The sequence below is a fragment of the Adiantum capillus-veneris genome, chromosome 10 (assembly GCF_014529385.1).
Source record: "Adiantum capillus-veneris isolate H3 chromosome 10, ASM1452938v2, whole genome shotgun sequence".
Classification (NCBI taxonomy): domain Eukaryota; kingdom Viridiplantae; phylum Streptophyta; class Polypodiopsida; order Polypodiales; family Pteridaceae; genus Adiantum; species Adiantum capillus-veneris.
In genome coordinates, this window is record NC_140940.1 from 109,350,692 (window position 1) to 109,368,526 (window position 17,835).

General features: G+C 50.0%; 1 protein-coding gene across 1 annotated transcript in view; it reads left to right on the plus strand.

Moving 5' to 3' along the window:
* The window catches only part of LOC147449446 (uncharacterized), a 109,425-nt gene that overhangs the window by 30,079 nt on the left and 61,511 nt on the right, over positions 1-17,835 (plus strand). Inside the window, exon 2 of the mRNA XM_086521892.1 lies at positions 14,403-14,440. Within this exon, the coding sequence (XP_086378018.1) occupies positions 14,403-14,440 (38 nt within the window). The remainder of the gene's footprint in view (positions 1-14,402; positions 14,441-17,835) is intronic.

Genomic DNA, 17,835 nt, shown 5'->3' on the forward strand with positions numbered 1-17,835 from the left:
AAAACCCGGCCGCAATTTCATTATGTCAACTTGAAAACCCCTAGGTGCCCCAATTCAAAATTCCCCGAGACCCCGAACCGAGGCCGCAAAACACATGAATACTCATCCGTAGCCAACTCCGGACAAATGCACCCAACTTTCCGGCATCTGTAACTTCATCCACACCACATGCCACCTTTATTGTCAGCCCCTCCTTTGCAAGGTATGCAGAGCAGTTTTCCCTCTCAGAGCTTTTATCACACCCATGCTCCCTCTCCACCTCACAGCTTCTATGCCTCCACCTACAACTCCATGCACCAGGAGCAAGGACCACCTTGTCCTTCGACTCGCCCATTTAATCGGCCCATTTTGTGCTACAGATGCGGGGAATATGGTCATTATCAAAGCAAATGCCCCTCTGCCCGAAGGGATCCCCCTCCGTGTCGTCATTGCTCTAAAACGAAGGATCACTACAGTAAGGATTGCCCTAAACTTCATGCATCCACGGCTTCGGACCCAAGTCAAAGCCAGGATGAGTTTACCTTTCCCAAGCTCAATCTGATAGCAGTTAGCAACGTTCCTCAGCTGTCCCCTTCTACCCACGTGGTTACCCTCAAAATAAGTTGCAGTTGGTAGAGGAGCCATCGGGTGTCCTCACTCGCGCCCAGAGAGCTGCTCTCGGTCTTAGTATTCCAACATGTTCAACTCCCCCACACATTCTTCCAACAGTGGATACCTTGCCTTCAACTGCTGACAAGCCATCACCTAGTGGCAAGCAAGAATCCAAATCTTTGCTCTCCGATCTTGATAAAGCTTTCTTGGAAGCAGTTTCCAATCTACAGACGATCAAGGTACCCGAGAAACCACTGGTAGAACAGGAAAAGCTTACAGCAGAGACAATCTTGAAGAACACCTTCCAACAAGTGTCCCTCTATGACATGATGCGACTAGATGTGAGTTTTAGAAGTGACACCCTTGCTGTTATTCAGTCACTTTACCCCGGAGCAAGTCCTAGTGGCGGGCACCTCCCAGTGTGACCATCAAAGTCCTATATGATATCCAATCCCACTGCTCCCCTTGCCTGACAGTGTCCGTCTTGGGGCATCAATTTTCAGGAGTAATTGTGGATGGTGGATCTGGCATCAATATGATGCCTGAGTTCACTATGATGGCTTTAGGCCTGCAGCCTACTCAACCTGCCCCTTTCACAGTAACATTGACCGACTAGAGGACAGTATACCCTGTGGGCATAGTGGAAAAAGGTGCCTCTGCAGGTACAAGATTTCACTTTTAGTTTGGATTTTGTTGTGGTTCCTCTTCCACAGGTAGAGGGCGGATTTCCCTTGCTCATCGGCAGACCATGGGTGCGACACACTAAAGCACTTCATGATTGGGGAAACGATGCCATGTGGATACATACTCCTGGCTTCGCCTAGAAGGAGGCATGGATCCCGTCGTGCAACATAGTTCTTTGTCCCTAGCAACCAGCCTCGAATTGGAACAGCCTACTCCACTTGACGGGTCAGATGAGGATCTGTTGGAGTGATTGGATGCTACCAAATCTATACCTTGTTATGGAGTCTCTATTCACTCTTTGCTGAAGTTACACCCTCTTCCAATGTCTCCACAGTAACTAAACCTAATGAGCAACCTGAGCCAGCTCAAAGGTTCCAGGTCACAGAGAATACTCCTGATGTGCCCTTGGTGGAAGCCTTTGAATTTGGTGAGCCTACGAAGAATCATAGAAGCGGAAAGAAATCCCCTCTACACTAGTTCACCCCCCTTCACCATCAGCCCCATCAGTCCCTGTGCCTTCTTCTCCGACCAGAACAAAGCTCTCCTTTGTGTCTAGCTTCCTCAAGACGGGATACAACCAAAAGGATGTTGCTTTCAAGTTTTATGGATTCCCTGCTCATGATACCTACTCATGCTCTCCATCAACTGCTACGCCCTGTAGCATCTCCTCTTTCAGCCAACGGACCACGGAATTCATCTACAATGGAACGCGAACTCTTCCGGATATACTTTGCATTGAAGATGAATGTTTGTTGTCTCCTATCCCCTCTCTTCCGGCTATATCTTGCATTGAAGATGAATGTTTGCTGTCTCCTATCCCCTCGACCCTACTCTCCCCCTCACACTCACTCGCCCTCTGCCTACTCACCCTCGCCCCTACCTACCTAGCCCTCGCCCCTACCCACCCCCTACCTACCTAGGCCTCGCCCCTACCCACCCCCTACCTAGCCCTCGTCCCCCTATCTAGCCCTCGCCCCTACCCACCTCCTATCTACCTAACCTCGCCCCTACCCACCCCCTACCTAGCCCTCGTCCCCCTACCTAGCCCTCGCTTCTACCCACCCCCTACCTACCTAGGCCTCGCCCCTACCCACCCCCTCCCTTGCCCTCGCCCCTACCCACTTCCCCCTCGCCCCTACCCACCCCCTTCCACCCCTCACCCCTATCTAGCCCCCCCTCGCCCCTACCCACTCCCCCCCGCCCCTACCCACTCCCCCTTCTTCTCCGAGCAGAACAAAGCTCTCCTCTGTGTCTAGCTTCCTCAAGACGGGATACAACCAAAAGGATGTTGCTTTCAAGTTTTATGAATTTCCTGCTCATGATAGCTGTTTTGCTCATGATACCTCCTCATGCTCTCCATCAACTGCTGCGCTCTGTAGCATCTCCTCTTTCAGCCAGCGGACCACGGAATTCATCTACAATGGAACACGAACTCTTCCGGCTATACTTTGCATTGAAGATGAATGTTTGTCGTCTCCTATCCCCTCTCTTCTGGCTATATCTTGCATTGAAGATGAATGTTTGTTGTCTCCTATCCCCTCGACCTACCCTCCCCCTCACACTCACTCGCCCTCTGCCCACTCACCCTCGCCCCTATCCACCTAGCCCTCGCCCCTACCGATTTCCCCTCGCCCCTACCCACCCCCTACCTAGCCCTCGTCCCCCTATCTAGCCCTCGCCCCTACCCGCCTCCTATCTACCTAACCTCGCCCCTACCCACCCCCTACCTACCTAGGCCTTGCCCCTACCCCCTACTCACCCCTCGCCCCTACCCACCCCCTCCCTTGCCCTCGCCCCTACCCACTTCCCCCTCGCCCCTACACACCCCCTTCCACCCCTCGCCCCTATCTAGCCCCCCCTTGCCCCTACCCACTCCCCCTCGCCCCTATCCACCCAGTCTTTCCCTCGCCCCTATCCTTTCCCCCTCTGGCGCCTATCTAGCCCCCCTAGTCCCCTCACCCCTATCCAACCCTCCCCACCCCTTCCAACCTCAGCCTCAGCTAGTTCTTTCCCCACCCCGCTGATCAGCCCCTTAGCAAGCTACCAATCCCCTCCTATTCCTCAATCGACTCCCCTGAAGTGTGCACTTCAGGAGCATTTTGGCTATTTCCTTGTGGCTTTCAAGCATTCACCTGGTTGCCATCCTGTTGCTGTAAGTGCTTTTCGTTCCGCCATCACGATAGAGCTTAACCTTAATTGCGGTATTACTTCAGTTTTTGGTCATCCTCTTTTCGAGCAACTCCATCTGCAAGCGTGGACCAGATCATTTTCCTCTCACTATGGTTATGGAGGATAAAGATGCGCTGGATCCAAACCGAGCATATCTCTTTGCTGTGGAGCCTCAGTCTGTTTTGCAAATTGGGATTCTTAGAGTATGCAATCATACTAAGATCCTGTTTATTCAAAGGCTTAAGGAGTTTGCAAGCAGTGCAGTGTTTTTAACTCCACTTTTGAGGCATGTAAGGTCATGGTTGGGCATAGCACCTCCTTCAAGAAGGACGTATAGATGCGACACCTAGTGGTTTTCTTTCAAGTTTTTTCAGTATTTCCTCTCACCGGGACGGTGAGCGGTCTTGTGGTTGGCAACCTGTAGCAGTCTACAGTGTCACTTTCACAAGACACACAGTTAGTACAGTTGGTCTGGTTTGGTTCACACTAGACGGACTTTCTGGGCTGGACAGCGCCATGTGGCAGGGATATGATGGTGGATGTCAGGTGGTTCTGGACATCGTGGCTAGGTCATCACCACCACTTAGTTTGGAGATTGGCGTAGGGGCTGACATTTATCAGCTGTTGGTGGATTATCTTCTAGATATATGGTCCAACATCGTCGTCTAGAGTAGCGAGTCTATACACACAGCACGTCTTCACCATCCCTGCACATCTGAGCCTCAACACCTCCATTGTACTTGTGAGTCCTGGGCTGGAGCTGAGTGTGCTGCCATGCCAGAGTCTGTATCGGTTCTTTGAGATAGTCGAGTCATATGTTCTGGTCTGCTACTGTGTCTCTGTTATCTCTTTTTCCTTTGTTTTCAGTCTGTTTTGAGTGAGATTGTCACGCACATTGCATTGAGGAGCACCCACTGTAGAGAGCACGACACATTATCCGCGCTACAAGGAGGATGCATCCTCTTTTGAAAGTTCGGACTCTGATGACCATATGTTTTATTCAAAGAGGAAGCACTTTTATGAAGCCAATTAATATGACTTTCTCAAAGATAAGAGCAAGAAGACCAAAGAATTCAAGGAGGGTGGACAAGCAATAAAATTTGATACCTTTTCAGGTTTTCGAGATGCGCACCTCGCTTTTATTCAACAGTTTGACATAGCTTTTTTTTGGAGGGTGCTATTCAGAGCACTATAAGATTAGAAGGGCAACATCCTACTTGAAAGGAAATGCACGAACATGGTGGCCCACTCATCTGTTACGAAAAGAAGCACCGACAAAGTGGCTAAAGTTCAAAAGATTTTTTATTTCCTCGTGGCTCACTCAAGAGTACGAACGTGATCATCTTCGAATGGCCAAGGCAGATACTCTGGATACTTATTGTGAGAGATTTTGGGATGTTTTTCTCCTTGCCTTATCTTTTAAAAAGATCAGTTTTAAGCAGCAAATCGAGCGATTTTGCTGTGGACTTCCCAAAGAGATTCGAGATTATTGCTTATTACAAAAATTTGAGTCCATACAAGAACTGATGGGACATGCTAAGCAAGGGTTTGCTATGCATTAAGGTAACTTGACCTATCCAACAAAATAACTTTCGATGAACGATGACAGTAGAAGAGGAACGAAAGATGCACGTCCTCGACTGACAGAGGAACAAAAAGAGGAATAACTCAAAACGGGGAAGTGTTTTGACTGTGGGAAACAAGGACATCTATCTGCGCAGTGCCTCTGAAAGGCATAAGAATGAGAACGATCGACATGCCAAAACAGAAATGGGCGAGGAGTTACTCGCTCCAGAACAGATAATGGATAGAAAATTGAATATGATACTGATGTGTTGATAGTATTTTGCTTTATGACTTTATGAACGAATAACTTTGAAATGGGAATTCCCGAAGATGATTCTGATTTTTTTTTTTTCCGAGAAAAAGATCCTCCTATTAGTTAATGAAACTGCCCATAGGGCTACAACCACCTCTACAAGAGAGGGCTACAACAATCGTGATGGGGAGACTCTCTCAATGAAAAAACAGCATATGTACAATGAGGCTAAATCAAGAAATGGGAGGGGGGAAAAGCCACATAGGTGGACGGTAATGCCATCTGAGTACACCCTGGACCATGGTGACAAAAGCCCTAGGACGCCAGAGTCCAAGGAAAGCCTCTCGGCGCTCCCTCATGCGGTCGGAGCTGCCCTGGAGTCTCTCGAACTGTTCTCTGAGAGTATGGATCAACTCAAGCCAAAGATCCCGAACAGTCTCTGCTGGTGGTACATGGCGAGCCTCGAAAATGCGGAAGCAGCGGGCCCGCCAAATGAACCAGTGTTAGGCCACTAATGAGCTCCCAACACTCCTCTCTCTCACTGCACCACTCCTGTGGAGTAAGCTCTGTGGCAGGCTGAAGAGTAGGTCGCCCCCCTGCATCACTATCATCTTGCTGGTGGAAGATAGCTCAAACTGAAGTGCCGGGCCCGTGAGAGTGGACCAAGCAACTGCCCCCCAAGTGTACTTCCGAGATGTGGAAAGAGTTGGCATCAATCGAAGAACATGAAGCCACACCTGCTGTGCCAAAGGACAGTCCCAAAGACAGTGACGCTGACTCTCCACAAGATGGTCACAAGGTGCACATACGGCCGAGAGACCACTATGTACAAGCCAACTCCCAACTGCTGTAGCTCTGTGTGCGACCAGCCACTAGAACAAAGTGACTTGCCTCGGCTGTCTGGAGTCCCACAACCTCTCCCAAAAAGCTGCCAAGAACTAAGCTGTGAGGCCCTTCTCCTGCCAATGAGGTGCTGCAATAGGACGAGCCTCTCTCTGTGCTGCCAGTATGTGACGTCCCAATCGAACAATGTACTGAAAGAAAGGGACACCTGGGTGGTCTGCAGAGGAGAAAGGGTGCCTCCAAAGCCACTCTCCAGGATCCCACCGCACTCGTGCCAGTGGACAGCTCTCCCAAGCCCACAGTCTCCAGGTCCAATCTCAAGAGTTGCTGGGTCAGGATCGATGACACAAGTCCTCCCACAGATGCCCACCACTCGGATCCTCTGAAAACAGCACTCTGCCACCTGCGGGGCCTCTACTGCAACTCGGTGCAAGCGTCCCTCACCCTGTATCTCGAAAAACAGGGAGGGAACAGTCTTTGAGCAAGCCCGAACTGAGATGAGAACCTCCAATCGCGTGAAGGCTCCCATCCATCTGGGCGTTGCAGACTTGAGAGGTGTGAGCCACTCAGCTGGTACTGCCTTTGAGATGTCCTGACACATGCTGTGTACCCCTCTCATGCCCTATAGTTGAAAGCCCTGAAGCTCCTCTGACAAGCCTGAAAACTATAACCAGTCACCTAAAGAGCGTGCTAGACCCTCTGCCATGGGACCCCAGGAAACATGAGGCCGACTACCAACCAAGTGGCCTCTCTGAGTGCTAACCATGGGGTTCCAAACAAGGGACTGTCTCAGGCGCCCCTCCGTGCAAGTAGGCTGACGCTGCACCAGGCCTCGCCGCAGATGCTCGCAAGATCGGAGCAAACTCACAGTGAAACGGTCCTCCAGTCTCCTACTCAAGCCAACTCTGCGCATCTCTGTGAAGATCCATCTGGTCGAAGGTCGCCAGGGGCCTCCAGCCTGAGGCACCCTAGCACGAAGCCACTGCAGCAATAACTCCTTCCACGGCTCCTCACCTGGAAGAAGTCCTCTGACGATGAACTTCCCAAGAAGGGATCTGCTCTGCTGTGCTGGGTCTATGATCCCAAGCCCTCCCTGAGAACAAGGAAGAGTGATGACCTGCCAAGCCACTTTGGCCCGGGCTATCTGAGTGTCACGCCCTGACCAAAGGAAGTTCCTGATCAGCCTCTCTACCTGGTTGATACAAGAACTCGAGAAGATCTAGTAAGAAGTAATGTACCACATAGTAGCCAACAACACCTGGTTGGCCACTAACACTCTCCTGCCAGAGAAAGTCATGCGGAGCTCCAATGTAACAGCTTCCTCTTGATAGACAGGAGGAGGGGAGCAATCTGCTTCTCGGGAGACAAGTCCAAACCAACCTGACAGCCCAAGTACCGAACTGCAGTCCTTGGGGGAATCCACCTGAAACCCTCGCTTGGCATCCAATCGGGCACAGGAGCACTACCAAACGAGAAAGCCATTGTCTTTCTCTAGTTGATGAGTGCGTCAGATGCACAACAGAAGGTCTCTAGAGCCTGCTCACACCTGTGAAGGTTGGCCTTCTGGCCATCCAAGTACAAGGCTGAGTCGTCTGCAAACTTAGCGTCCAGTAGCTCATCTCCCCGAATAGGAAGTGCTAAGCCCGTTAACCAACTTGCTGCCAAAACCAAAAACCTGCTCATCGCCTCAGCATAGAACAAAAAGAGGAAGGGGGCAAGAGGGCAGCCTTGTCTGACCGAACGTGTGAGCATGAAACGATCACCTCTACCTCCTGACAAAAGAACCTGACTGTGTGCCCGTCTGTACAAAGCTGACACCACCTTGGCAAGAATTTTGTAGGCTGAGTTGAGGATGGTGATGGGGTGCCACTGTCGAATCTCATCCAAGGAGCCACCCTCCTTGGGAATGAGGTAGATTAGGCACTCACTCATGCTGTCAGGCATCTCTTCTGTGTGCAAGATGTACTGAAAAGCACTACAGAGATCAGGGCCAAGCAAGTCCCAGTACTCTTAAGAGAAAACTGGGAGTCAAGCCATCCTCACCTGGACAGCTACCATGGGGGAGTGCACTAAGAGCCGTGCGCAACTTCTCAAGCTGAAGTGGTAGCTCAAGCCTTTGACTCATCTCCTCAGTCACTAGACAAGGCATCTGTGCCCACACCTGCTCTCTGCATGCATCCTGACGCTCTCACTGAGGCTCTGCAGACAGTAACTCACGGTAGAAGTCAGTAGCAACTGCACGCATGTCCTCTGGCTCAGAAGCACCCGTATGACCTCCTCAACTGACTGACCTTGGCATGCGCATGCCGAGGTCCCCTGCCTAAAAGAAAGCACCAACCACTCTGTCACCCACCTGTGTTCACTGAGATGCCTGTTGATGGAGAGCAAACTCATGGTGCCGCTCCTCTGTGTCAACAAGCTCCTGGCGAGCCTGTTGTAATTGCTCCTCCAACCAAGGACTGTCTGGATGCTGCTCCTGCATATTTTGCAAGGAAGCAAAGCCCGTCGGAGATGCTGCTGCTCCTCTCTCGCTGCAGCCATGCGAGCCATAGACTCCTGGAGAAAGAAACGACTAAGCTGAGCTAGTCCTGAGGCCATTGTCAGCAGGAGAATCCTGCATGTCTAAGCTCTCTGTCCAAAGAGCCTCCACTCGCTCTCTGAGTGAAGAGTCCAGCAAGACCCGCTCAGGGATGCAAAGCATTGTGCTCCCCCTCCTCTGCCTATCTGTCACTGTGAGGATCACTGGTGCATGGTCCGAGAAGGAAGTCCCTGCGAGAATGCCAATTGTCCCATCCAAGTCACAGAATGGTCACTAGTGTAGAAGCGATCCATCCGTGATAGATTTACTCCTCCCACTCTGCGGTCCGAACGAGAGAAGGCCAGGCTGTCTGGGGGCCTCACAAAGCTAGAATGCTGCCACACATCCGACACCCTCAGAGTCATACAAAACCTCTCCCAAGCTGCCAGCTCAACTCCATGCACAGAACGTGGCTACCACCAATCTTGTCAAAGGGGTCCTCCAACATATTGAAGTCACCCCCTATGCGCCACTGCTCTGCCTGCGGCAAAGACTCAACAATCTGTGACCAAAACTCTGCTCGGGCTCTCGCCACATTGGGCGCTTAGATGTTCAGGAAGCCCACAAGACAACCCTGAACTTGCATAGTGATCCACTGAGCCCTGCCTGGCCCAATAATCCCTTTGCCCTCAATGGCCTGCTGCAAAGAATCCGCAATAGTCACATACCCCACCTTGGATGCCTCCAGGTCCAAAAGCAACTGACCAAAAAGTATCATATTGTCCACGCAAGAGCTGACCACGTCTAATGCGGCTCTCACACGGATGATGCTCCTATAGCATAAGAAGGTCAATCTCTCCTCCCACAAGGCACTGCTGAAGCTCATGACGCAGTCGGCCCCTCTGACGCTGAAACTGGGGCCCACCTAATCCCTGTACGTTCCATGAGACGATCCTCATGGGGAGCGAGAGAGAACAGATGCTGCCGCAACAGCTAAACGTGCTATCTTCGAGGCTGGCTTGGATGGGGAGTAATCTGCATCCGAGCGTCCTCTAGATAGGCGTGACTGCAAAGAGTGCCCGGCCCAAGCCCAAGTAGACCGAGCCGTGCGTAAAGCAAACTCCTTTGTCCAGGAATCCTCATGAATGTGTACATAGCATGGCGGGCACTGCATATCAGTAAAGAAGTGAACCGCAATGTGTCTACATCCTGTTGCATCTGGAGGTGTCACAGTAAACTTGGCCAATGGCCAAAGAGTCTGAAGCATGTCTGTAACTCCTAGGTCTCCCATGTGATGAGAGAACTCTAGGGCCTGTGTCTGAAGCCACTCTAAAACTGAGTCAAGAGTCCACTCAGTCTGGTCTCTGCTGCAAAGGGGAAAAGAAGCAAACCGTCGAGTCCAAGGCCTCTCTCCCCCTAGTTGCAAGGAACAGAACATGAACCCTGAAGCATGCTGCCTCAAGGTCTAGTGAGGAGTCACCGAGAAAGCGTGTGAAGTCGTAGGCAAAAAAGTCCCATCGGCGCCAAATGTCGAAGCTCGTCAGACCACGAGAGACTGCTGCAAAGGGAGACGTTTGTACCTGAAGAGGGGTCGCAAGAAAGGTTGTCCCTCTCTCGCCAAGCGACTTGTGGCAAAGGCGCTGCTAAGAGATCTCCTAGCAACCGAGGATGGCCCTGTCCCCTCGGTCGACTGTGGGGCTGGAGCGGGAGGGGTAGGTGAGGGAGCAGGGGGAGGGGGGGGGAGAAGAGGGGCGAGGGGGATCGGCAAGGGTAGGGGGGCGAGGAGGAGAGGCGGAGGGAGTAGGAGGCGGGGGGGAGGCTGAAGAGGAGGGGGGGAACTCGGGGGTGGGCTGTCGAGGGTGAAGCTGAGGTGGAGGCTGGGGCAAGCACCTCGTCCTACTGAAGAGGACCGAATCGGTTCCCTGTGGGAACCCACTGGTGCTGGGCAGGCGCCTGAGGACCACTCTGAGTGCCAAGCTGTCGTTGTGGCCCCTGTCGTTGTCGACCACGAACCTGTTGCCAACCCTCCTCTGCTCCGAGCCCCAGGCTCGGAGGGTGGCTCTGCCTGTGTGCTGTGTGTCTTTGCCTGCTGCTACTGGCCAGCCCTTGAAGGCTGGGGTTGGGCCTGTGGTGTAGGTCGGGGCCTCCTCCATGGACAGGCCTTCGCAAGATGGCCCATCTGTTGACAAATGAAGCACTGTTTCGGGAGGCCCGAATACTCCACTCTCTGTTTAAACCAACCCCACTCACCCGAGGAAGAAGGATGACCTTCGGGAGAGTGTGGGTGTCCCTAACCAGAACGCGAACTGAGGGAATGTCGGCCGCCTTGGCAGCTACTGAGGCTGCCGTGCGAGGTGTCTCCAGGACAGTCCCAATCGCTGAGCATATCCTGGACAAAAGTGGTAGGTACTCCTTCCGCAAACCAAGAAAGTAGACGGAGATGGTCTTCCTCCTCTACCAAAACATATGGAGCAGGGTCAAAACCATGTCTCCATTGTCGAAAGTGGGCTCGAACTGCTCGGATGGTCAAGGGGCTCATGGCGATGACCTTGGACGCCATCTCGGAGGTCTCAAACTCGATCTGATAGTAGCCTCGTCCTGAACGTCCAAGATCTTGCCCACCTCTACAAGAAGGCGGGCTTGGAGAAGGTCACTCAGCTCTCCTTTGCTAGGTCTGGTGCCGAGAATCTTGCAGATGACGGAGGTCGCCTGGAGGCGCTCCACCTCTGTTGCGAGGCTCGCTTGCTCTGTCGGTGAAAGAGCAAGCCGGATGGTGGGCTTTGCAGGGTCGGGCCAGGGGCTTTTGAGGAGTCCCTCTGGGGTGGAGCATGAGCCTTCATCTGTGCCTGCTGCCGTGGAGAAGGGCGAAATGGCGATGACGAGATATGGCCCTCTATTGGACGAGCACGCCGAAAATGCCGAAACTGTTGACAACTTCAGCTGAGCAAGACTCGGGGGGAGGGGGTGGGGTAGCGAAGCGGAAGAGATAGGATTACGAAGCTGGGGCGGCGTGGGCTGAGGCGAGCGAGTGAGCGAGCGGGCTGAGTCTGTTGCGCGCTGGGGCTGAGTGCAGGAAGCGGGCTGGGCAGCGTGCGCTGGGGGGTTGGGGGGGGGGAGAGCGATGGTGCGAGAGAGGGGGTGCTGAGCGTGCGCGGGGGGGGGGGGGGGGGGGGGGGGGGGGGGCATCAATGAGCAATTCCTTACTTCCAGATTCTTGCTCCCCCTCGGAGACTAGGTTTTCACTCTTCTACAAGGTAATCTACAATTTGCTCTAATTTGAAGTTGATTCTGGTTTATGTATGAAATGAACGTGTTTTGGAAGATCTTGCTATTTTGTGTACATACAACAAATGAAATCGAGAATGAGATGATGACGAATTTGCATATGAATGCAATTGGCAGGAAACACAGCTCTTGAATGAACCCGATCACGATTCGAGATAACAATCATGAATTTTGAATGATGATGATGGCTGATGATGAATGATATGACTAGATACTGTGGTGAACATATCAAGAGTTCCCAAGGGATGAGATGGCTACATAGCGATAAGATGACTAGACTGAATGACCGAAACACTCTGCTCAGTATGAACTCAGTGTGTGATTGATGAATTGGAATTCCCAGAAATGAACCTGATTTTTGAATACTCACTCATGTGATTGTATGCAGGATTGAAAGATGAAATGATTGAAAGACGAAATGATTGTAGCATTTTGGTCTTGAGAAATCTATGGATATGATCGCAATAGAATTAGTTAATTCGACATCAGTGAGGTCCGGTGGATCTAGATGCGATTGCTAAACACGTTGCGAGGAATCATGGTCCTGTGATATGATCTACATGTGATATGTTCAGTAATTGTTGTCTTTGTGCAAGTGCTGGATCTGTATCGTCTAGTACGTCGGTACTTAGTGTCTACTGAACCGGTTTATGGCTTGTCTGATTTTGCAAGCGTAATCGAGGGCGATTACAATTCTTTCAAGAGGGGGGTTATGTCACAAACTGATGACGTGGCGGACACGTTGATGTGGACAGCCGTACGGACGATCGCAAATTGCGCTGACATGCTGATGTGGCAGCAATACGGATTTTCGTGTTTTGCGTTGTGCCACATGGCAGGCTGCACAGATTTTTGCGATCTAGTATTGAGAGGCTGATCTGCTGAAAAACGCTGATGTTGTGGCTGGCTGAAAACTTTAATGGCTGAGGTTGTAGGCTGATGGCTGGCGATGAGGATCATAGAAAAACTGTTGGTCCTTGGTGCTTCTTGTAGAGGGAGTTGGTTGCCTCTTGTGGGTACTGATTTGATATGCAATGGTGAGCCCTAGGGGTCTTCTTTATAGGTTCAACATGCTGAGTCGAGCAAGGATCTGAGTCAAACCCCACGACTTCGTAAAATGATGGGCCATTATTAATAATATAAACATTATTATTAAGAGAGGTGCTTCATATGCGGTTAACCACCTAGGCCAAGTACTCAAGTCTATAATGGGAACACTCCCCAGTGCCTACACCTAGTAGACACTGGCAATGATCTTGTGCAGTTAGAGGGTATGAAACTATGCTAAAGTGCTTAGACATGCATGTCCTGCGTACAGGCTCAAGAAGGTGCCAGAACACTTCCTAGGTTGTCATAAACCCTAGAAGTGGCACATAGGGTTAGATGTGCACATGACGATGGGGGTATGAATTATGGCCAGTGACAGATTTCCAGATGAAGCCGAGGTGTCTATAGCTAGCTTATCCTTCTATGCACACTGCGAGTATCAACACATGATTGCATGGATTTTTGGGGTTTATTTTGTGTAAATGTTAACATGTTGGTATCTTATTTAACTTCACTTTTCTTTCAACTTCTCTCAAGCTCGCTCTCCTTTGTTGAACCTCCAATCAAGGACGATAGCTTTGAATTTAGAGGGTAGCGTGTGACAAGTTTTAGGGGTATTTTTGCGTAGAGGTCAAAGATGCAAGTGTTCATTGCCTCCCTCAGGCTAGTCATAGATTCTCTTTGTAGAAAGGTGGTCTGTGCCAATCTCTTGGTCAAAGCAAGAGTCCTCCCTAGCTGCGTAGTGACTCTCTCTAGGTCCCTCTCTTCTCTCTCTAGAAAGTGCTGATTCTCTCTCTAAACGTGAATTTCTGATTTTCTCTCTCTAGAATCTGTTAATTTTATTTTTTCATCTCTCTAATGTTCACTTGTGTGTTAAGTAGTTTTTTTTAAAAGAGCTACGTAAGTTGGAATCAACTAGCAGTTGAAAACAAACAGGCTGCGTTTGGCTGAGCACACGGAAAAGGACTGCTTGTCATGCTCAGAACAGAGTGTGTGTGTTTGCATTTTGCTTTTGGGAGGAAGAGGGGCACCCTATTCGAGGCAGCCCTCGGGGTACTGTAGAAGCAACCCTTTGGAGTCACTTTAGGGAGTCAAAGGAGTAGAGAAGTGTGTGTATGCTTGTGCTTTTGGCACGTGGAGATTGGCTGCCAATTGTAACCAGTTGAAGCGATAAACAAACACCCATTTAGGGGCATTGACAGTGGAAGTTCGGGTCACTGACTCATGTGTACAGTGGCATCCTGCTCCAATATCTTCGCTATCTCCCTTCACTCGTTTTTAAATTCAGTTGATTCAAGTTGTTTGAAGTGTAAAAGTTCGTTGAAGTCTTTACTCATAGTTGCGTGTGTCTATAAGTGTTAGTAGCATCAGTTTAGATTTGTGTGATGTCATTTGAAAGTAACGCCATGTAAATTTATTGCTAAAATCTTTGCTTGGTTCATGCAGCTGAGTCAGAAGTTTATAGATACCGAGCAATTTCAAAGGTTAGTAAAGTCCACAAATGCTTCACATGATGCACTCTTTGATTGTATGTGAGCAGTGTATGGCTATCCACTGTAGAACCAAGGCAAGTTACAAAATTCCCGTCTTTTAGGCAAGAACTTAGCTCTTGAAATTTCTGTATTCACGTGCTGTTGAAGAGATTACACATGACCCTATCGCCCTCATGTGTTCACATGCAGCTAAAAAGCGAGGCCTGAATTAAATGAGAGTCATGAGCCTCTTACTTCATGGACAAGGTGTGGTGGGATGAAGTATTACTGTGCTTGATGAACTTTTGCCTTCCTCATTGACCACGAGAGAGTGTTTCTCTGTGTGAGATTTATCTCATATGATTTTGGACCTAAGCGGTCAACAAGCTCCAGAAAACCTCCTCCCATCTATATGAAGCCCCCAAAAAGTCCAAACTCCATTCGTTCCACTCAAGTCTGCATTGATGCTGCTCTATCCTGGCATGTAAGGCTCTGACTCCTATCTTGGACAGGACGACTCCCTTTCCGTTTGTAGCCTCACACATCACATTTTGGCACTCAATTGCACATACAGCACAAACAAGCAGCAAAACACACTCGCTCGCGTGCGTGCGTATGTGCGTGCACATACGCACATGATCGCACGCACATACGCACATGATCGCAACAAAACTAAACATTGAGGAGGGAGCGAGGGAGAAATGATAGCTCAGAGCACCGGGCCAGACACACTTTTTTTTGTAAATCGGATTTGATTAATTTACAAGTGGGAAACCTCCAACCGAGGAAAACCAATGGAAAGGAAGAGATACAAAAAGCGGAGCTGTATGAGGCTCCGAGGGCTAGAAACAGTCAAAGTAAATCCTGTATGCATCCAGAGTAATATCGCCAGTCTCATAAGTGAGATGCAGCGCTTGGCCAAGTAACAATTTAAAATAGGGAAACAGGGCAACATCGATGCCTTGAAACATCAAGAAGTTGCGATAGTGCCAGATGGCCCACAGAACCCAAAATCTGACCCAAGCAAAAAAGACTGCAAATCGAGATTGCGGAGACTGAAGCGTCCCAAAAAGCCAAAACTGTCTGTGAAAAGTGGCGGACAGGAAATGGAGCCGAAGAGCAGCCGACACCTGTCGAATGAAGGATCTGGAGCAACGACAATCCCACAATAAGTGTGGCACAGTCTCCTCCGCTACATGACATCTGAAACATCAAGAAGGCACAATATGCCGTGTATGCAATGTGCTACCCACAGGTAAAGCTCCCACCAAACAGCGCCACAAGAAAATACGTTCCTTAGGGAAGACCGAAGAAAGTCCCGCAGTACTTGGGCCTCTGAACAGAGGTACTTGGTCACTGTCACGCCCATAACTAGTCAGCGAGATGGGTCTCTCAAGGGAACTGCTCTAAGAGTGTAGATAATTCTGGCCTCTTGGAGAAAAAGCTTCACGTAGTCCAGAGGAAACTAGTGACAAAAGCGTCTGCCCTAGGAGCCTGTGTGCATAGTCCTGGTCGTTCTTGTGCACTTTTTTGGTGTATGAGGGGAACGGCCGGGAGTGCTTAACCCGACTCTTAAAACAAAACAAAAAAAATACGTTCCTTCAAAGGGAGATAACTCTACCAAATGGCAAACAATGTGCGCCTTCACCATAGGGACTACTTCGAGAGTGACCACAACCGATTACCATGATGTACAATCCACGCATCAGATTGCAGGAGAGCATAGACACCATCGGCTGAAATGCATTCCAAGCTGACATTAGCAAGATTCCAATCCAAACAACGGGAGTGTTCATTCAAAGGAGGAATAGGTGAGAGATTAGCAAGTATGTCATGTGCACATCTAACCTTATGTGCATGTGGACAATCTATCTCAGGTCTAGGGTTCAAGTTAGCCTAAGAAGTGTTCTGGCACCTTTGTGAGCTTGTGCGCAGGCCGTGCATGTCCAGACACTTAGAGTAGTTGCATATCCTCTGATTGCACACCCACTACCACCCATCATATGCATTGTCCAAGCAGAAGGTTCAATTTCCGGCCTGTTTTGGGACAGAGCATTTTACAGGCAATTTGGCATTTTTATTAATTTAGATTCACAATTTCTAGGGTCGTGGGCTGTTGGGAAGACTGCTCGACCCAGCTTGCTGCAGCTATATAAGCAAATAGGGGGCGCCCATTTCTAGTAGAAGAGACAGAAGAAGTTCTAGCAACTTGCAGTGTTCCTCTCCTCAGCAAGATCGGCAGAAGACACCCTAGCGTTTTCAGCCAGTGTTTTGGAGCCCAATTCCATTAGCGTTTTTTGCAACAGATTCCCTAGCGTTTTCTCCAGCAGCAGATCAGCTTGGCGTTTCCTGTTTCCAGATCAAGCCTAGCGTTTTGCAGTTTCCGGCACCAGATCTCACCTACCCATAGCAGATCCTCCCCGTATCGTCGAGTTAGCTAGCATTTACAGTTTCAGCCCGCTGTTTTCAGATTTTAGCATTTGCGTTTTCAGCGCATCGTTATCATCACCATCCTCGCCGACACAATGTCAGTGTTCAGCGTTTGCAGCTTTCAGCATTTCAACCCTAGTGTTTTCAGTTTTCAGCCCGTCCTCGTTGTCCTCATCACTGTCGTCGACATCGTCGGCAAGTCCATTGCATCTAGACCATTGTACCATATTTGTGCAATCTATAGCATAGACCTCTCTCACCATAGAGAGGGGGGCCCTTGGAGGAGGGTTTGAGAACCGTATGGTGTCATATTCTTCTCTCTCTCTTTCTCTTAGTCTCAGCACCTTCATTTACAGTAGCATTCATCATTGCATTCTCTCTCTAAAGGAACGGAAGGCTCTCCCTTCCGTAAGTAAAAGGAACCCTTGAGCACAGTTCGGAGCACTCATCTTGAGCAATATCAACATTCACTTCCGCTGCACCTTACATTGGTATCAAAGCTTTGGTAGTGTTCTGTATCACTCAAGAAAAGAACCACAATAATTTTTTTTGCTTGTTGCGGTCGCACGTAACCCAAGTTCACTTGGGCGTGTCGATTCCTAATCGTGTTTTTTAAGAATGATAGGTAACCCAAGAAAGAAGGGCTTGTCCAGCCTCCCCTTGTTCCACTTTTCACTCATTGAGAGCGGACCGTGCACTTAGCGGCCGGCCAATTGACGTGAGGTGGAAAAAAGCAATTTGGTGTGAGCGCAAGGCCGCCAAGGGGTGCGCCCATAGGGAAGAGTCAAGCTCGGGTAAGAGAAAAGCCTTCTCTAACACCGATTGCAAGCTAAAGAACTCAAGAACCTCACGAACCTCAAGAACCCAAGAACCTCAAGACCCCAAGTTCCTCGAGAACATAAGTACCCAAGATCTCAGTGTTTGGTCATCATCGGAAGCATCCCCACCTACGCCACGGGTTGCACCAAATCCTATGG